General features: G+C 47.9%; 1 protein-coding gene across 1 annotated transcript in view; it reads left to right on the forward strand.

Moving 5' to 3' along the window:
* Positions 1-5,667: 5,667 nt before the first annotated feature.
* The window catches only part of LOC115136813 (protein ABHD15-like), a 34,703-nt gene continuing 19,121 nt past the window's right edge, over positions 5,668-21,249 (forward strand). The window contains exon 1 of the mRNA XM_029672627.2: positions 5,668-6,838. Coding sequence (XP_029528487.1) covers positions 6,272-6,838 — 567 coding nt within the window. The 5' untranslated portion in view covers positions 5,668-6,271. The remainder of the gene's footprint in view (positions 6,839-21,249) is intronic.

A 21,249-nucleotide genomic window follows, 5' to 3' on the forward strand; every position in this document is an offset into this window, starting at 1 on the left:
AAGATCAATATCAGTTGATCATGTAGAGTAGACTATAGAGATCAGCTGTAAAAATCTGTCTTTTAGTGCACCATCATCAAGCACTAAATACTTCATCATAAATATATCATAAATCTATTAATAGCGTTTGATTTCTCATTCCCAGTTTAAACACACCGTATATAAATGAGTATGACCTCTGCTGAACAATCAAAGCTCCCTGCTAGATTCTGCCCGTCAGGGCTCTTCCTATGTCAGTCAGATTGTATCGGGTCATGTTCTCTATGGCACCGTTTCTGTTATCGATATCCTTTGGTGTGTGCTTATGTTCCCAGACCTCTCAAGGACCACAGCCCCTGTCAAGGACCATTCCCCACCAGTTCCTTTGTTCAAGTGGTACACTTCAGTTTGTGTGTGTGTGTGTGTGTGTGTGTGTGTGTGTGTGTGTGTGTGTGTGTGTGTGTTGTGTGTGTGTGTGTGTGTGTGTGTGTGTGTGTGTGTGTGTGTGTGTGTGACATGGGTGACTGCGCATGTTTCTAAAACCTTGGGTCTTGCGGAACAATTTGTCATCCCTAAACAAAACAATAAAGGGTGTGTGCTTGTTTTTCGATATCCTGTGACGTTCCTAGAGGGAGTGTGTGTGTGATGGGCCATAACGTGTCCTGAGAAGCAGGTGTGTTGAACTGTATATCATGATGACCTCCAGGCTTAAATAACCTCCATTCTTACTCTACATCAACTCTCTCTCTCTAGATCAACTATCCTCCGTCTCACTCATTTTGGTCTCTTCCTCCCTTTCACAATCTTCCCTTTCTTTTGAATGAGCATCCCTCGCTCCACAGACTTAGAATATAATATATTTTCATGGCTATTAAAAAGATGAGGCCAAAGTTCTGTTCTGTTCATTTCTTATTTCTCTTCTTTGGTTCAGCCTCATGAATATCATTAGCTGTTGGCTTCTTGTATCTCACTAAATTAAATCGTCTCATCATAGGTTCAAAGATAAACGGTTGAACCACATGCACCAACAACAGACTGGAGGTTGGTTAATATCTAAGCACACACACACACACACACCAGAATACAACACACACACACCACAATACAACACACACACACCACAATACAACACACACACACACACCACAATACAACACACACACCACAATACAACACACACACATCGCAATACAACACACACACACACATACACACAATACAACACACACACACAACAGAACACAATACAACACACACAACACAAGTAGATTCAAGCCATGTATATGCTACGTGTATTACCTTACAACAGTGCCATTTATTCAACACATTCTCTAGGAATCCCAAAAGATGATGGGCGGAAACCTTTTATGAAAGTCGATGACTAAACTCCTCTAGAGAAAGAAGCAACAATGACAGACAGTTACACGTTACTCTTTGTGGACTTTACAAAGACCTAACTAGGTGTTGAATAAAGCTAAATAAATTGCCTCTTGTCTTCTCCAAGTATTCAATTTGCTTGGTAGGTGACATCAAAGATTTCCAGGTAAGAGTTTATAGCCAATCCTTAATCATAATGGCCATATCATCGCAATGGCATCTGCCATTCTGCCATTTGATTGGTCTTCCACTCCCAAATCACAGGACCGGAAGGGTGTTACTGTGAACGGTGTGTGTGTATGTGTGTGTGTGTGAAACAAGGTGACAAACACAATGTTCTTCTGTCTTGTCTATTGCCATCTGAATAGTTAATTACACTGACTCATCCACCACAGGTCCTCACCATTAGTCCTCCCTGACAGGCTACAGCTCTCTGTCAGTCTGGTCCTCACCATCATTCCTCCCTGACAGGCTACAGGTCTCTGTCAGTCTGGTCCTCACCATCAGTCCTCCTTGGCAGGCTACAGCTCTCTGTTAGTCTGGTCCTCACCATCAGGCCTCCCTGACAGGCTACAGCTCTCTGTTAGTCTTGTCCTCACCCTCAGTCCTCCCTGGCAGGCTACAGCTCTCTGTTAGTCTGGTCCTCACCATTAGTCCTCCCTGGCAGGCTACAGCACTCTGTCAGTCTGGTCCTCACCATCAGTCCTCCCTGGCAGGCTACAGCTCTCTGTTTGTCTGGTCCTCACCATCAGTCCTCCCTGACAGGCTACAGCTCTCTGTCAGTCTGGTCCTCACCATCAGGCCTCCCTGAGAGAGCTCTCTGTTAGTCTGGTCCTCACCATTAGTCCTCCCTGACAGGCTACAGCTCTCTGTCAGTCTGGTCCTCACCATTAGTCCTCCCTGACAGGCTGCAGCTCTCTGTCAGTCTGGTCCTCACCATCAGTCCTCCCTGGCAGGCTACAGCTCTCTGTTAGTCTGGTCCTCACCATCAGTCCTCCCTGACAGGCTACAGCTCTCTGTCAGTCTGGTCCTCATCACCAGTCCTCCCTGGCAGGTTACAGCTCTCTGTTAGTCTGGTCCTCACCATCAGTCCTCCCTGACAGGCTACAGCTCTCTGTCAGTCTGGTCCTCACCATCAGTCCTCCCTGACAGGCTACAGCTCTATGTTAGTCTGGTCCTCACCATCAGTCCTCCCTGACAGGCTACAGCTCTCTGTCAGTCTGGTCCTCACCATCAGTCCTCCCTGGCAGGCTACAGCTCTCTGTTAGTCTGGTCCTCACCATCAGTCCTCCATGACAGGCTACAACTCTCTGTCAGTCTGGTCCTCACCATCAGTCCTCCCTGACAGGCTACAACTCTCTGTTAGTCTGGTCCTCTCCATCAGTCCTCCCTGACAGGCTACAGCTCTCTGTTAGTCTGGTCCTCACCATCAGTCCTCCCTGACAGGCTACAACTCTCTGTCAGTCTGGTCCTCACCATCAGTCCTCCCTGACAGGCTACAGCTCTCTGTCAGTCTGGTCCTCACCATCAGTCCTCCCTGGCAGGCTACAGCTCTCTGTTAGTCTGGTCCTCACCATCAGTCCTCCCTGACAGGCAACAGCTCTCTGTCAGTCTGGTCCTCACCATCAGGCCTCCCTGAGAGAGCTCTCTGTTAGTCTGGTCCTCACCATTAGTCCTCCCTGACAGGCTACAGCTCTCTGTCAGTCTGGTCCTCACCATTAGTCCTCCCTGACAGGCTACAGCTCTCTGTTAGTCTGGTCCTCACCATCAGTCCTCCCTGACAGGCTACAGCTCTCTGTCAGTCTGGTCCTCATCATCAGTCCTCCCTGACAGGCTACAGCTCTCTGTCAGTCTGGTCCTCACCATCAGTCCTCCCTGACAGGCTACAGCTCTCTGTCAGTCTGGTCCTCACCATCAGTCCTCCCTGGCAGGCTACAGCTCTCTGTCAGTCTGGTCCTCACCATCAGTCCTCCCTGGCAGGCTACAGCTCTCTGTCAGTCTGGTCCTCACCATCAGTCCTCCCTAGCAGGCTACAGCTCTCTGTCAGCCTGGTCCTCACCATCAGTCCTCCCTGACAGGCTACAGCTCTCTGTCAGTCTGGTCCTCACCATCAGTCCTCCCTGACAGGCTACAGCTCTCTGTCAGTCTGGTCCTCACCATCAGTTCTCCCTGGCAGGCTACAGCTCTCTGTCAGTCTGGTCCTCACCATCAGTCCTCCCTGACAGGCTACAACTCTCTGTCAGTCTGGTCCTCACCATCAGTCCTCCCTGACAGGCTACAGCTCTCTGTCAGTCTGGTCCTCACCATCAGTCCTCCCTGACAGGCTACAGCTCTCTGTCAGTCTGGTCCTCACCACCAGTCCTCCCTGACAGGCTACAGCTCTCTGTTAGTCTGGTCCTCACCATCAGTCCTCCCTGACAGGCTACAGCTCTCGGTTAGTCTGGTCCTCACCATCAGTCCTCCCTGACAGGCTACAGCTCTCTGTTAGTCTGGTCCTCACCATCAGTCCTCCCTGGCAGGTTACAGCTCTCTGTCAGTCTGGTCCTCACCATTAGTCCTCCCTGACAGGCTACAGCACTCTGTCAGTCTGGTCCTCACCATCAGTCCTCCCTGACAGGCTACAGCTCTCTGTTAGTCTGGTCCTCACCATCAGTCCTCCCTGACAGGCTACAGCACTCTGTCAGTCTGGTCCTCACCATCAGTCCTCCCTGACAGGCTACAGCTCTCTGTCAGTCTGGTCCTCACCATCAGTCCTCCCTGGCAGGCTACAGCTCTCTGTCAGCCTGGTCCTCACCATCAGTCCTCCCTGACAGGCTACAGCTCTCTGTCAGTCTGGTCCTCACCATCAGTCCTCCCTGACAGGCTACAGCTCTCTGTTAGTCTGGTCCTCACCATCAGTCCTCCCTGACAGGCTACAGCTCTCTGTTAGTCTGGTCCTCACCATCAGTCCTCCCTGACAGGCTACAGCACTCTGTCAGTCTGGTCCTCACCATCAGTCCTCCCTGACAGGCTACAGCTCTCTGTCAGTCTGGTCCTCACCATCAGTCCTCCCTGGCAGGCTACAGCTCTCTGTCAGCCTGGTCCTCACCATCAGTCCTCCCTGACAGGCTACAGCTCTCTGTCAGTCTGGTCCTCACCATCAGTCCTCCCTGACAGGCTACAGCTCTCTGTCAGTCTGGTCCTCACCATCAGTCCTCCCTGGCAGGCTACAGCTCTCTGTCAGTCTGGTCCTCATCATCAGTCCTCCCTGACAGGCTACAGCTCTCTGTTAGTCTGCCATAATTTTCAGATGGGTCCAAAACAACAACAACAACATCACCATCACTCCTAAAAGCAGCAGTTTAGGGGCACAACCTAATATAGATTGCTTCCCAAATGGTGCCCTATTCCCTATAGTCCACTACTTTTGATCAGAGCTATATGGCCCCTGTTCAGATGTAGTGCACTATAATGAATAGTGTGCCATTTCGGACACAGACATAATATAAACATGTTATGTATCCATCTAATATGAGGTATAGCACTTAGCCCCATATATCACCAATCAAGGGAGTCAGCGACAAGCTACCTGGAAATGTTCTGAGTAAAATTCAAATTGAAGGTCATCCAATCCCCATGGAGAATACGTTAGGAAAAAACATTCAGGTGATACAATTATTACTGAACTTGTCCACTGCCCTGTTTTCCCTTTCTGTTCTTGGACAACGCTCAGTAATTTACCATAAATCCAGCTGTATATCTTCTGCCTCCTGTTCTGTCTGCACTTTCTAGATTGTTAATGCATCAGTGGATGGGCAACATTATGTTTGGATTGCCTCTGTAAGAGTTTTATTTGAGGGCCATTTAGTACATGTGGAGCTTACATCCACTTAATGAAATGTATACATTGTAATTGTCACAATATGGCCCTAATGTACTGCAGTCTCTTCTTATACATTCATTATGCTTTCAATCCTCTGCCGGCAGGCTTTTAGTGGTACAGACATTGTAGTTGCTATAGCTATCCTATCTATATTACCTTTGTGAAATACATTACTGGTGTTGCTTGGATTCAAGATGTTCTGTAATATAGAATCTATATAATCTTTGATGGAAGAACAATTGATTCTATAGTCTCAACTACCCTGGGTACAAATACAAATATAGCCATAGTATTTCACAAATAAAGACAACATTGAAAGAGAAAATGTAACTGTACATCCATAACAGAATTGAATAGGAGATGTTTACGCCTGTGACAGTCTGACACCGAGGGTTTATGTATGGGAGCTGGGATGCTCCATTCTGAAGTTTCTCTTGCTCACACTGCTGTTGAGATTGAGCAGCGAAGCGTTCGCAGCTCTGCATTATATTACTGACTATTCAAAGGCGCGCGCCGAGAACACCATGTATCCCGATTTGGAACGACTTGGAGAGGGGGTGTCCATGCCTTTCATGTGGTGAAGGAGAAAACACTTCATTTACACTTCATTTACCCAGGAATAGACGTAGAGGAAGGCAGCCCTTCTGAAGTGGAGTGCTTCGTTTTGAAACACAGTAGAGGCGACGGTGGGTGTTCTCCAGTATACAGTTACGATCAGCCATCGAAACTTCTGCTTCGATCATCTGTTTTCAATAAGGATTGCTTCTGAACTGAAAACGTAATTAACCATATAAGGCTGGAGATGTCACAGTTGAAATGTTACTGTAGGAAAGAAAGTGGAGACCTTGTTGTGCGCATTCTGGTTTATCCCAAAGAAAGCAAGTAGCCTATATGGTTACGCGCACGTTGTGCTTTGTGAGAAGAGGATTTCAACCAAACGAAAATGGCCCGGATTATTCTTTGCGCTTTGACATTAGTTTTGGCTGACTTTAATTAAACATAACTGTAGGTTATAACTAACTGAACATCCGTGGAATTGACCCCACAGTCCAAATGATGGAATGGCTCGTTGCTTTGTGTATTGGGATTCTGGTGGCCGTCATTTGGTCAGCTTCGAAATATTTTGGTACCCAGGGCGAGCCAGACGCACTCCTCCAGGGGCTCGGAATTTCACGGCGGCAGACGAAGGAGATGGTCTCAGAGAGGTGCGTCTCAAACCGGGGGGTCCCGGTGGACGGTGCTAATGCCCAGACATCCGACAGGGCAGGTGAGAATAAAGTCTCCGATGTTGCGCTGATATGCAAACCCTCGGCGCTGGCCAACTATCTCTTCAAACACTGCAGGACTTTCAGCAATTTCATAGCGTGCACTGGATGGACTTGGCGGGCGAGTGCGTTTCTTCAGACAGTTTACGGCGCGTGCTGGCCGTACGAGAGCCCGGCGTATTTCGTGCGAGACTACCTGCAGTTGAGCGACGACGGTCTGGTGGCGCTGGACTGGGCAGTGTCGATGGCCGGTGCGTCGTACCAGAAACGGAGGAGAACCTCGAGTAATTCCACGAGCCCAATCCTCCTCATCATACCCAACTCTTTTGGGAAAATCACTAGAAATGTGCTGAAGGTAGCCTAATGATTTAATGAATGAATGATGAAATGTAATGCAATATTTGATCATAACCAGGCTTGTTCTTGTTCATCAAGTGAAAACACCCTCAGCCACAATGTGCCCAGGGCCCACCTGGGCCCTATTTGTCTTATGGTATGAATGAAGGATACATTATGCTAGTTGTCTTGCTCCTTTTTACCTTTACTCTGACATCATAATTGTTACATAGAACACAGCGTACCGTTCTATGAATGTCTATTAGGGACTGTTGTGGACAGTCTCACGGGCAGAAATACGTTTTACATCAACTCTAGACTGTAAAGGGGCACCTGTGAATTTGACAGCAGTTTACAGGCAGCTTGGTGGTAAGTAAAATGCAGTATTTCATATAACATTACACCTACTGTAATAATATGGATTCAAAGCAAGTACTGTATAATGACATACAGTAGAATACAGTCAAATCGACTGTATTATACTGTAACAAGTACAATGCTACCATAATCTGAATGAATGGATGGATGGATGAATGAAATTCATTGAGGGGAGGGTTCAATCTATGAAGATTTTTGTAATGGTGAAATTACATAACAGTGAAATTATGTCTAATTCATCACTGCAGTGGTGTAAAAAAAAAGGAGGTTGAACAAGAGAATATGAGAAATGACCAGTGCCAATGCGTATTCCCATTGAGCATGGGGGGAATCTTGATTCAAGTCAGTCTTGGCAAGCTGAGGAGGAGAGCAAGAAAGTGAACAACAAGAGCACAGTGCCATGCGATAAAACCAGGGCTTCAGAACAGTGATTGTTGTAATTGAGAAAAGCTTTAAGAAGGCCTTGCTCTGCCTTGGCAGGCTATGAGTGAAGGGATCACATCACTGCAGCTGCACTCCCAATAGCATAGTCCCAGATCATTTTGTGCTGTCTTGCCAACTCATACATTATCACCCCCTACTAAATAAATACAAATCAGCAAGACAGCACAAACAGATCTGGGACAAGACTACACTCCAATGCCCGTTAGCCTTATAATGAGTCACTGTACCCTGCAGTCCAGACAATGTTGACACATTCTTTTTACACTTTCTACCCAAACCAGATCAAAAGCACCTGCCTAATCCACTGTAAAGTAGCCCAATTGAATGTACAACCGGACAATCTGGCTTGCATTGTTCCAAGCCTGATTTATGTACTCTGTTACTTTTGAGAGCAACAATAAGTCACTACCTTGACTGCCAGCACCCCCTACTAGCCTAGTCTGTCAACAATAAGTCACTACCTTGACCGCCAGCACCCCATACTATCCTAGTCTGTCAACAATAAGTCACTACCTTGACCGCCAGCACCCCCTACTAGCCTAGTCTGTCAACAATAAGTCACTACCTTGACCGCCAGCACCCCCTACTAGCCTAGTCTGTCAACAATAAGTCACTACCTTGACCGCCAGCACCCCCTACTAGTCTAGTCTGTCAACAATGGGAGCATTCATAGGCGCCGATTCACTATAAACAGCCTGTCAGCAATCATCAGAAAAAAGGGAATTAGGTTTAAGGTTTAAGTGAATGATTGTAGCCTAGGGAGATGAGAGAGGAATAGATGGAAGGGGGAGAGGGAGAAATAGGGAGAATGAGAGATGCGAGAGGGAGATTTGGAGAAAGATCAATTCTGTCAGATGTGTCAAATGTGACTTTACTATTTTCTGGGAGATGGAGAACTGAATCAAATGAAATCAAATGTATTTACAAAGCCCTTCTTACATCAGCTGATATCTCAAAGTGCTGTACAGAAACCCAGCCTAAAACCCCAAACAGCAAGCAATGCAGGTGTAGAAGCACGGTGTCTAGGAACAACTCCCTAGAAAGGCCAGAACCTAGGAAGAAACCTAGAGAGGAACCAGGCTATGAGGGGTGGCCAGTCCTCTTCTGGCTGTGCCGGGTGGAGATTATAACAGAACATGGCCAAGAAGAAAAGGAATTCAAAATAAAAGTTAAAGTGAATGATTTTTATGTCTGTAGCCAAGGGAGATGGGGAAAGAAAGAGAGCGTGGGATAGGTGGGAGATAGATTAGGATATTTGAAGAAAGATTGAACTAAAAGCGACTTATGTCAGATGTGACTTTCCTTTTTCCTGAGAGACCCAGGGAGCATCAGAGTGAGAGAGGGTGATCGGATGAAAGGAAGAAAGAGAGAGTGAGTAAAGGGCCAATTCTGTTTGAATATTTTTTTATTTTGTCTTAATGGGTCAGCTCCAAGCATGTGTGTGTGTGTGTGTGTGCGTGTGCGTGCGTGTGCGTGTGTGTGTGTCGGAAAGAAAGAATGAGGGAGAGAGAGAAGGAGAGGGAGAGAGAGAAAGCAGATAAGAAGAGTCTGGGAGAGGAGAGCGGGAGAGAGAGAGTGGGAGAGAGAGAGGATAAGAAGAGACAGGGAGAGGAAGAAGAGAGAGAGAGAGAGAGAGAGGGGATAAGAAGAGACAGTGAGTTGAGAGCAGGAGAGAGAAAGCGAGAGAGAGGGAGAGAAGTTGAGAGGGAGAGAAGTTGAGAGAGAGAGAGGATAAGAAGAGACAGGGAGAGGAAGAGAGAGAGAGCGAGAGAGAGAGAGAGAAGTTGAGAGAGCGAGAGAGAGAGAGGATAAGAAGAGACAGGGAGAGGAAGAGAGCGAGAGAGAGAGAGAGTTGGAGAGAGAGAGAGAGAGGATAAGAAGAGACACTGAGAGGAGAGCGGGAGAGAGAGAGGGAGAGAAGTTGAGAGAGAGAGGAGAGCAGGAGACAGAGAGAGAGGATAAGAAGAGACAGGGAGAGGAAGAGAGAGAGAGAGAGAGGGGATAAGAAGAGACAGGGAGAGGAAGAGAGAGAGATAGAGTATAAGAAGAGACAGGGAGAGGAAGAGAGAGCGAGAGAGAGAGAGAAGTTGAGAGAGAGAGGGAGAGAGAGAGAGGATAAGAAGAGACAGGGAGAGGAAGAGAGAGATAGAGAGAAGATAAGAAGAGACAGGGAGAGAAAGAGAGAGAGAGAGAGAGAGAGGATAAGAAGAGACAGGGAGAGGAAGAGAGAGAGAGAGAGGTTAAGAAGAAACAGGGATAGGAGAGCGGGAGAGAGAGAGAGAGGATAAGCAGTGACAGGGAGAGGAGAGCGGGAGAGAGAGAGAGGATAAGAAGAGACAGGGAGAGAGAGAGAGAGAGAGAGAGAGAGATGATAAGAAGTGACAGGGAGAGGAAGAGAGAGAGAGAGAGAGAGATAGGATAAGAAGTGACAGGGAGAGGAAGAGAGAGAGAGAGGATAAGAAGAGGCTGGGAGAGGAAGAGAGAGAGAGAGAGAGAGGATAAGAAGTGACAGGGAAAGGAAGAGAGAGAGGATAAGAAGAGACAGGGAGAATAGAGCAGGAGAGAGAGAGAGGATAAGAAGAGACAGGGAGAATAGAGCTGGAGAGAGAGAGGATAAGAAGCGACAGGGAGAGGAAGAGAGAGAGAGAGAGAGAGGATAAGAAGAGACAGGGAGAGGAAGAGAGAGAGAGAGAGGATACAAAGAGAAAGGGAGAGGAAGAGAGAGAGAGAGAGAGAGGATAAGGAGAGACAGGGAGAGGAAGAGAGAGAGAGAGGTTAAGGAGAGACAGGGAGAGGAAGAGAGAGAGGGGATTAGAAGAGACAGGGAGAATAGAGCAGGAGAGAGAGAGAGAGAGAGAGAGAGAGAGAGAGAGAGAGAGAGGATAAGATGAGACAGGGAGAATAGAGCTGGAGAGAGAGAGAGAGAGGGGATAAGAAGAGACAGGGAGAGGAAGAGACAGAGAGAGAGAGAGGATAAGAAGAGACAGGGAGAAGAGAGAGAGAGATAGAGAGAAGATGAGAAGAGACAGGGAGAGGAACACAGAGAGAGAGAGGATAAGAAGAGACATGGAGAGGAAGAGAGGGAGAGAGAGAGAGAGAGAGGATAAGATGAGACAGGGAGAGGAAGAGAGATAGAGATAGAGAGAGGGAGAGGATAAGAAGAGACAGGGAGAGGAAGAGAGAGAGAGAGAGGATAAGAAGAGACAGGGAGAGGAGAGCGGGAGAGAGATAATATAAGAAGAGACAGGGAGAGGAAGAGAGAGAGAGAGAGAGAGAGAGAGAGAGAAGATAAGAAGAGACAGGGAGAGGAAGAGAGAGAGAGAGAGGATAAGAAGAGACAGGGAGAGGAAGAGAGAGAGAGAGAGGGGATAAGGAGAGACAGGGAGAGGAAGAGAGAGAGAGAGAGGATAAGAAGAGACAGGGAGAGAGAGAGAGAGAGAGAGAGAGAGAGAGAGAATAAGAAGAGACAGGGAGAGGAAGATAGAGAGATAGAGAGAGGATAAGAAGAGACAGGGAGAGGATAAGAAGAGACAGGGAGAGGAAGAGAGAGAGTGAGAGAGAAAGAGAGAGAGGACAAGAAGAGACAGGGAGAGGAAGAGAGAGAGAGAGATGATAAGTAGAGACAGGGAGAGGAAGAGAGAGAGAGGGGATAAGAAGAGACAGGGAGAATAGAGCATGAGAGAGAGAGAGAGAGAGAGAGAGAGAGAGAGAGAAGAGAAGAGACAGGGAGAGGAAGAGAGGAGAGGGGATAAGAAGAGACAGAGAGAGGAGAGCGGGAGAGAGAGAGAGAATATAAGAAGAGACAGGGAGAGGAAGAGAGACAGAGAGGATAAGAAGAGACAGGGAGAGGACGAGAGAGAGAGAGGATAAGAAGAGACATGGAGAGGAAGAGAGAGAGGGGATAAGAAGAGACAGGGAGAGGAGAGTGGGAGAGAGAGGGAGGATAAGAAAAGACAGGGAGAGGAGAGTGGGAGAGAGAGGATAAGAAGAGACAGGGAGAGGAAGAGAGAGAGAGGATAAGAAGAGACAGGGAGAGGAAGAGAGAGAGAGAGAGGATAAGAAGAGACAGGGAGAGGAGAGCGGGAGAGAGAGAGAATATAAGAAGAGACAGGGAGAGGAAGAGAGAGAGTGAGCGAGAGAGAGAGAGAGAGAGAGAGAGAGAGAGAGAGAGAGAGAGGATAAGAAGAGACAGGGAGAGGAAGAGAGAGAGAGAGCGAGAAAGAGAGAGAGGACAAGAAGAGACAGGGAGAGGAAGAGAGAGAGAGAGATGATAAGGAGAGACAGGGAGAGGAAGAGAGAGAGAGGGGATAAGAAGAGACTGGGAGAATAGAGCATGAGAGGGAGAGAGAGAGAGGATAAGAAGAGACAGGGAGAGGAATAAAGAGAGAGAGAGGATAAGAAGAGATAGGGAGAGGAAGAGAGAGAGAGAGAGAGAGAGAGAGAGAGAAGATAAGAAGAGACAGGGAGAGGAGAGCGGGAGAGAGAGAGAGAATATAAGAAGAGACAGGGAGAGGAAGAGAGAGAGAGAGAGAGAGAGAAGATAAGAAGAGACAGGGAGAGGAAGAGAGAGAGAGAGAGGGGATAAGGAGAGACAGGGAGCGGAAGAGAGAGAGAGAGAGGATAAGAAGAGACAGGGAGAGGACGAGAGAGAGAGAGAGAGAGAGAGAGAATAAGAAGAGACAGGGAGAGGAAGATAGAGAGATAGAGAGAGGATAAGAAGAGACAGGGAGAGGATAAGAAGAGAGAGGGAGAGGAAGAGACAGAGACATAGAGAGAGAGAGAGAGAGGACAAGAAGAGACAGGGAGAGGAAGAGAGAGAGAGAGATGATAAGTAGAGACAGGGAGAGAAGAGAGAGAGAGAGAGAGAGAGAGAGAGAGAGGATAAGAAGAGACAGGGAGAGGAAGAGAGGGAGAGGGGATAAGAAGAGACAGAGAGAGGAGAGCGGGAGAGAGAGAGAGATATAAGAAGAGACAGGGAGAGGAAGAGAGACAGAGAGGATAAGAAGAGACAGGGAGAGGACGAGAGAGAGAGAGAGAGGATAAGAAGAGACATGGAGAGGAAGAGAGAGAGGGGATAAGAAGAGACAGGGAGAGGAGAGCGGGAGAGAGAGGGAGGATAAGAAAAGACAGGGAGAGGAGAGTGGGAGAGAGAGGATAAGAAGAGACAGGGAGAGGAAGAGAGAGAGAGGATAAGGAGAGACAGGGAGAGGAAGAGAGAGAGAGTATAAGAAGAGACAGGGAGAGGAGAGCGGGAGAGAGAGAGAATATAAGAAGAGACAGGGAGAGGAAGAGAGAGAGTGAGAGAGAGAGAGAGAGAGAGAGGATAAGAAGAGACAGGGAGAGGAAGAGAGAGAGTGAGCGAGAGGAGAGAGGACAAGAGAGACAGGGAGAGGAAGAGAGAGAGAGAGATGATAAGAGAGACAGGGAGAGGAGAGAGAGGAGAGAGAGATGGGAGAGAAGAGAGAGAGAGAGGAGAGAGATAAGAAGAGACAGAGAGAAGAGAGAGAGAGAGAGAGGAGAAGAGACAGGAGAGAAGAGAGAGAGAGGATAAGAAGAGACAGGGAGAGGAAGAGAGAGAGAGAGAGAGAATAAAGAAGAGACAGGGAGAGGAAGAGAGAGAGATAGAGAGAGAGAAGAAGAGACAGGGAAGGAGACAGAGAGAGAGAGAGAGAGAGAGAGGGAGATAAGAAGAGACAGGGAGAGGAAGAGAGAGATAGAGGATAAGAAGAGACAGGGAGAGGAAGAGAGAGAGAGAGAGAGGGGATAAGGAGAGACAGGGAGCGGAAGAGAGAGAGAGGATAAGAAGAGACAGGGAGAGGACGAGAGAGAGAGAGAGAGAGAGAATAAGAAGAGACAGGGAGAGGAAGATAGAGAGATAGAGAGAGGATAAGAAGAGACAGGGAGAGGAAGAGAGAGATAGAGGATAAGAAGAGACAGGGAGAGGAAGAGAGAGAGAGAGAGAGATGATAAGTAGAGACAGGGAGAGGAAGAGAGAGAGAGAGAGATTTAGATAAGAAGAGACAGGGAGATAGAGAGAGAGGATAAGAAGAGACAGGGAGAGGACGAGAGAGAGAGAGAGAGAGAATAAGAAGAGACAGGGAGAGGAAGATAGAGAGATAGAGAGAGGATAAGAAGAGACAGGGAGAGGAGAGCGGGAGAGAGAGAGAGAGGATAAGAAGAGACAGGATAAGAAGAGACAGGGAGAGAGAGAGAGAGAGATAGAAGAGACAGGGAGAGGAAGAGAGAGAGAGAGAGAGAGATAAGATTAGACAGGGAGGAAGAGAGAGAGAGATAGAGAGAGGGAGAGGATAAGAAGAGACAGGAGAGGAGAGAGAGAGAGAGGAGGATAAGAAGAGACAGGGAGAGGAGAGGGGAGAGAGAGAGAATATAAGAAGAGACAGGAGAGGAGAGAGAGAGAGAGAGAGAGAGAAGATAAGAAGAGACAGGGAGAGGAAGAGAGAGAGAGAGGATAAGAAGAGACAGGAGAGGAGAGTGGAGAGAGAGAGAGAATATAAGAAGAGACAGGGAGAGGAAGAGAGAGAGAGAGAGAGAAGATAAGAAGAGACAGGGAGAGGAAGAGAGAGAGAGAGAGGATAAGAAGAGACAGGGAGAGGAAGAGAGAGAGAGAGGATAAGAAGAGACAGGAGAGGAAGAGAGAGAGAGAGAGAGAGATAAGAAGAGACAGGGAGAGGAAGATAGAGAGATAGAGAGAGACAGGGAGAGGAAGAGAGAGAGTGAGCAGAAAGAGAGAGAGGATAAGAAGAGACAGGAGAGGAAGAGAGAGAGAGATGATAAGTAGAGACAGGGAGAGGAAGAGAGAGAGAGGGGATAAGAAGAGACAAGAATAGAGCATGAGAGACAGGGAGAGGAAGAGAGATAGAGAGAGAGAGAGAGAGAGAGATAAGGAAGAAGAGACAGGGAGAGGAAGAGAGGAGAGAGAGAAGAGACAGAGAGAGAGCGGGAGAGAGAGAGAGATAAGAAAGAGACAGGGAGAGTGAGAGAGAGAGAGAGGATAAGAAGAGACAGGGAAGATAAGAAGAGAGAGAGAGGATAAGAAGAGACAGGAGAGAGAGAGAGAGAGAGGATAAGAAGAGACAGGAGAGGAGAGAGAGAGAGAGAGAGAGAGAGGATAAGAAGAGACAGGGAGAGGAAGGAGAGAGAGAGAGAGAGGATAAGAAGAGACAGGAGAGGAAGAGAGAGAGAGAGGATAAGAAGAGACAGGGAGAGGAAGAGAGAGAGAGAGAAGGAGAGAGAGACAGGGAGAGAGAGAGATAAGAAAAGACAGGGAGGAGAGAAGAGAGAGAGAGAGAGAATAAGAAGAGACAGGAGAGGAAGAGAGAGAGAGAGAGAGAGATAAGAAGAGACAGGGAGAGGAAGAGAGAGAGAGAGATAAGAAGAGACAGGGGAGAGGAGAGAGAGAGAGAGAGAGAATAAGAAGAGACAGGAGAGGAAGATAGAGAGATAGAGAGGAGAGAGGATAAGAAGAGACAGGAGAGGAAGACAGAGAGAGAGCAGAAAGAGAAGAGGACAAGAAGAGACAGGGAGAGGAAGAGAGAGAGAGGGGATAAGAAGAGACAGGGAGAAGGACATGAGAGAGAGAGAGAGAGAGAGAGAAGAAGAGAGAGAGGAGAGAAGAGACAGGAGAGGAAGAGAGGGAGAGAGAAAGAAGAGACAGGGAGAGGAAGAGAGAGAGAGAGGATAAGAAGAGACAGGGAGAGGACGAGAGAGAGAGAGAGGATAAGAAGAGACAGGGAGAGGAAGAGAGAGAGAGAGAGAGAGAGAGAAGATAAGAAGAGACAGGGAGAGGAGAGAGAGAGAGAGAGGGGATAAGGAGAGACAGAGAGAGGAAGAGAGAGAGAGAGAGGGATAAGAAGAGACAGGGAGAGGAAGAGAGAGAGAGAGAGAGATAAGAAGAGACAGGAGAGAAGGAGAGAGAGAGAGAGATAAGAGAGAGAGACAGGGGAGAGGAAGAAGAGAGAGGAGAGAGAGAGGATAAGAAGAGACAGGGAGAGGAAGAGAGAGAGAGAGAGAGGATAAGAAGAGACAGGGAGGAAGAGAGAGAGAGGGGATAAGAAGAGACAGGGAGAATAGAGCAGAGAGAGAGAGAGAGAGAGAGAGAGAGAGAGAGAGAGAGAGAAGAGACAGGGAGAAGAGAGAGAGAGAGAGAGAGAGAGGATAAGAAGAGACATGAGAGGGAAGAGAGAGAGGGATAAGAAGAGACAGGGAGAGGAGATCGAGAGAGAGAGGATGAGAAGAGACAGGAGAGGAGAGAGAGAGAGAGAGAGATAAGAAGAGACAGGGAGAGGAGAGAGAGAGAGAGAGATAAGAAGAGACAGAGAGGAACAGAGAGAGAGAGAGGATAAGAAGAGACAGGGAGAGGAAGAGAGAGAGAGAGAGAGAGGATAAGAAGAGACAGAGAGGAGAGAGAGAGAGAGAGAGAGAGAGGATAAGAAGAGACAGGGAGAGGAAGAGAGAGAGAGAGAGGATAAGAAGAGACAGGGAGAGGAGAGCGGGAGAGAGAGAGAATATAAGAAGAGACAGGGAGAGGAAGAGAGAGAGAGAGAGAGAGAGGATAAGAAGAGACAGGGAGGAAGAGAGAGAGAGAGAGGATAAGGAGAGACAGGGAGCGGAAGAGAGAGAGAGAGAGGATAAGAAGAGACAGGGAGAGGAAGAGAGAGAGAGAGAGAGAATAAGAAGAGACAGGGAGAGGAAGATAGAGAGATAGAGAGAGGATAAGAAGAGACAGGAGAGGAAGAGAGAGAGGAGCGAGAGAGAGAGGAGAAGAGACAGAGAGAGAGAGAGGAAGAGAGAGAGATAAGAAGAGACAGGGAGAGGAAGAGAGAGAGAGGATAAGAAGAGACAGGGAGAAGAGACAGGAGAGAGAGAGAGAGGATAGAGAGAGGGATAAGGAAGAGAGAGAGGGAGGAAGAGAGAGGATAAGAAGAGACAGAGAGGATAGAGAGAGAGAGAGAGAGGAGGATAAGAAGAGACATGAGAGGAAGAGAGAGGGGATAAGAAGAGACAGGGAGAGAGAGACAGGGAGAGAGAGAGGATAAGAAGAGACAGGGAGAGGAGAGAGAGAGAGAGGAAGGATAAGAAGAGACAGGAGAGGAGAGAGAGAGAGAGGATAAGAAGAGACAGGGAGAGGAAGAGAGAGAGAGAGAGGATAAGAAGAGACAGGGAGAGGAAGAAGAGAGGGGAGAAGAGAGAGGGAGAATAGAGAGGAGAGAGAGAGAGAAGAGAGAGAGAGAGAGGAGAGAGAGAGAGAGGGAGAAGAATAGAGAGAGAGGAGAATAAGAAGAGACAGGGAGAGGAAGAGAGAGAGAGAGAGAGGAGAGAATAGAGAGAGAGGACAAGAGAGAGGAGAGGAAGAGAGATAGAGGGGATAAGAGAGAGAGGAGAGAGAGAGAGAGAGGATAAGAAGAGACATGGAGAGGAAGAGAGCGAGAGGAGAGAGGATACAGAGAGACAGGGAGAGGAAGAGAGAGAGATAGAGAGAGAGAGGAGAGAAGAGACAGGAGAGAAGAGAGAGGAGAGAGAGAGAGAGGATAGAAGAGACAGGAGAGGAGGATAGAGAGGGAGAGAGATGATAAGGAGAGACAGGGAGAGGAAGAGAGAGAGAGAAGAGAGGGAGATAAGAAGAGACATGGAGGATAAGAAGAGACAGGGAGAGGAAGAGAGAGAGAGAGAGAGAGATAAGAAGAGACAGGGAGAGGAAGAGAGAGAGAGGATAAGAAGAGACAGGGAGAGGATAAGAAGAGACAGGAGAGAGAATAGAGAGAGAGAGAGAGGATAAGAAGAGACAGGATAGAGAGCAAGAGAGAGAGAGAGGAGAGGATAAGAAGAGACAGGGAGAGGAAGAGAGAGAGAGATGATAAGAGAAGAAGAGGAAGAGAGAGAGAGAGGGGATAAGAAGAGACAGGTGAGAGAGAGAGAGAGGATAAGAAGAGACAGGAGAGGAGAGAGAGAGAGAGAGATAAGAAGAGACAGGGAGAGAGATCGAGAGAGAGAGAGAGGATATAAGAAGAGACAGGGAGAGGAAGAGAGAGAGAGAGGATAAGAAGAGACAGGGAGAGGAGAGAGAGAGAGAGATAGAGATAAGAAGAGACAGGAGAGAGAGAAGAGAGAGGAGAGACAGGGAGAAGAGAGAGAGAGAGAGAGGATAAGAAGAGACAGGGGAGAGGAAGAGAGAGAGAGAGATAAGAAGAGACAGGAGAGAGAGATAGAAGAGAGAGAGAGGATAAGAAGACAGGGAGAGGAGAGAGAGAGAGGATAAGAAGAGACAGGAGAGGAAGAGAGAGAGAGAGAGAGAGAGAGAGATAAGAAGAGACAGGAGGGAAGAGAGAGAGAGATGATAGAAGAGACAGGGAGAGGAGAGGAGAGAGAGGGAGGGATAAGAAGAGACAGGAGAGGAAGAGAGAGAGGAGATAAGAAGAGACAGGAGAGGAGAGCGAGAGAGAGAAGAGACAGGAGAAGAGAGAGGGAGAGGAAGATAAGAAGAGGGAGAGGAAGAGAGAGAGAGAGAGAGGATAAGAAGAGACAGGGAGAGGAGAGAGAGAGAGAGAGGAGAAGAAGAGACAGGGAGGAGAGAGGAAGAGAGAGAGGATAAGAAGAGAGACAGGGAGAGGAGAGAGAGAGAGAGAGAGAGAGAGAGAGACAGGGAGAGAAGAGAGAGAGAGGATAAGAAGAGACAGGGAGAGGAGAGAGAGAGAGAGGATAAGAAGAGACAGGGAGAGGAAGAGAGAGAGAGAGGATAAGAGAGACAGGGAGAGGAAAGAAGAGACAGGGGAGGAAAGAGACAGGAGAGAGAAGAGAGAGAGGATAAGAAGAGACAGGGAGAGAGAAGAGAGAGAGATAAGAGAGACAGGGAGAGGAAGAGAGAGAGAGAGATAAGAAGAGACAGGAGAGAGAAGAGACAGGGAGATAAGAAGAGACAGGAGAGGAGAGAGAGAGATAAGAAGAGACAGGGAGAGGAAGAGAGAGAGAGAGAGATAAGAAGAGACAGGAGAGGAGAGAAAGAGAGAGGAGAAGAGATAGAGATAGGAGAGACAGGAGAGAGAAGATAAGAAGAGACAGGAGAGGAAGAGAGAGAGAGAGGAAGATAAGAAGAGACAGAGAGAGGATAAGAAGAGACAGGAGAGGAGAGAGAGAGAGAGAGAGAGGATAAGAAGAGACAGGAGAGGAGAGAGAGAGAGAGAGAGAGGATAAGAAGAGACAGGGAGAGGAAGAGAGAGAGAGAAGAGACAGGGAGATAGAGAAGGAGAGACAGGGAGAGGAAGAGAGAGAGAGGATAAGAAGAGACAGGGAGAGGAGAGAGAGAGAGAGAGAGAATAAGAAGAGACAGGGAGAGGAAGATAGAGAGAGAGAGAGAGGATAAGAAGAGACAGGGAGAGGAAGAGAGAGAGAGGATAAGAAGAGACAGGGAGAGGAGAGGAGAGAGAGAGAGGATAAGAAGAGACAGGGAGAGGAAGAGAGAGAGAGAGAAGAAGAGACAGGGAGAGGATAGAAGAGACAGGGAGGAGAGGAGTGAGAGAGAGAGAGGATAAGAAGAGACAGGGAGAGGAAGAGAGAGAGGGGATAAGAAGAGACAGGGAGAATACAGAGAGAGAGAGAGAAGAGAGAGAGAGAGAGAGAGAGAGGATAAGAAGAGACAGGGAGAGGAAGAGAGAGAGGGAGAGGAAGAGAAGAGAGAGACAGAGAGAGAGAGAGGATAAGAAGAGACATGAGAGGAAGAGAGAGAGAGAGATAAGAGAGACAGGGAGGGAGGGAGAGAGAGGGAGGGAAGAAGAGACAGAGAGAGGAGAGAGAGAGGATAAGAAGAGAAGAGAGAGAAGAGAGAGAGAGAGATAAGGAGAGACAGGGAGACAAGAGAGAGAGAGAGAGATAAGAAGAGACAGGAGAGGAAGAGAGAGAGAGAGGATAAGAAGAGACAGGGAGAGGAGAGAGAGGAGAGAGAGGGAGGATAAGAAGAGACAGGGAGGGAGAGAAAGAGAGAAAGAGAGAGACAGAGAGATATATAAGAAGAGACAGGGAGATATAGGAGAGGGAGAGGAAGAAGAGGGAGAAAGAGGAAGAGACAGAGAGAGAGAGGAGGAAGATAAGAAGAGACAGGAGAGGAAGAGAGAGAAGAGAGAGGGATAGAGAGAGGATAAGAGAGAGACATGATAAGAGAGGAGAGGAGAGAGAGAGAGAGAGAGGATAAGAAGAGAAGGGAGAGGAAGATAGAGAGAGAGAGAGGATAAGAAGAGACAGGAGAGGAGGAAGAGAGAGAGAGGATAAGAAGAGACAGAAGAGACAGAGAGAGAGAGAGAGAGGATAAGAAGAGACAGGGAGAGGAGAGAGAGAGAGAGAGAGATGATAAGAAGAGACAGGGAGAGGAAGAGATAGAGAAGATAGAAGAAGAGACAGAGAGAGGAGAAGAGACAGGAGAGAGAGAAGAGAGATAAGAAGAGACAGGAGAGAAGAAGAGACAGGAGAGAAGATAAGAAGAGACAGGGGAGAGGAAGAGAGAGAGAGATAGATAAGAAGAGACAGGGAGAGGAGAGAGAGAGAATATAAGAAGAGACAGGGAGAGGAAGAGAAGAGAGAGGAGAAGATAAGAGAGACAGGAGAGGAAGAGAGAGAGAGAGAGGGATAAGGAGAGACAGGGAGCGAGAAGAGAGAGAGAGAGGATAAGAAGAGACAGGGAGAGGAAGAGAGAGAGAGAGAGGATAAGAAGAGACAGGGAGAGGAAGAGAGAGAGATAGAGAGAGGATAAGAAGAGACAGGAGATAGAGAAGAGACAGAGAGAGGATAGAGAGAGAGAGGAAGAGAGAGAGGATAAGAAGAGACAGGGAGAGGAAGAGAGAGAGAGAGAGATGATAAGAGAGACAGGAGAGGAAGAGAGAGAGGGGAGAGAGACAGAGAGAATACAGAGAGAGAGAAGAGAGAGAGAGAGAGAGGATAAGAAGAGAGAGACAGGATAGGAAGAGAGAGAGAGGATAAGAAGAGACAGAGAGGAGAGAGAGAGAGGATAAGAAGAGACAGGGAGAGGAAGACAGAGAGGAAGATAAGAGAGACAGGAGGAGAAGAAGAGACAGAGAGAGAAGAGACAGGAGAGAGAGAGAGAGAGAGAGAGAAGAGAAGAAGAGACAGGGAGAGGAAGAGAGAGAGAGAGGATAAGAAGAGACAGGGAGAAGAGAAGAGAGAGAGAGAGATATAGAAGAGACAGGAGAGGAAGAGAGAGAGGGGATAAGAAGAGACAGGGAGAATAGGGAGAGAGAGAGAGAGGAGAGAGACAGAGAGGATAAGAAGAGAAGATAAGAAGAGACAGGAGAGAGAGAAGAGAGAGAGGAGAAGAGACAGAGAGGAAGAGAAGAGAGAGAGAGAAATAAGAAGAGAGGAGAAGAAGAGACAGGGAGAGAGAAGAGAGAGAGAGGATAAGAAGAGACATGGAGAGGGAAGAGAGAGAGAGAGAGAGAGAGAGAAGAGAGAGAGACAGAGAGAGGAGAGAGAGGGAGAAGAGACAGGGAGAGGAGAGAGAGAGAGAGAGGACAAGAAGAGACAGGAGAGGAAGAGAGAGAGAGGATAAGTAGAGACAGGAGAGGAAGAGAGAGAGGGGATAAGAAG

This window comes from Oncorhynchus nerka, linkage group LG11 (genome assembly GCF_034236695.1).
Source record: "Oncorhynchus nerka isolate Pitt River linkage group LG11, Oner_Uvic_2.0, whole genome shotgun sequence".
Taxonomy (NCBI): domain Eukaryota; kingdom Metazoa; phylum Chordata; class Actinopteri; order Salmoniformes; family Salmonidae; genus Oncorhynchus; species Oncorhynchus nerka.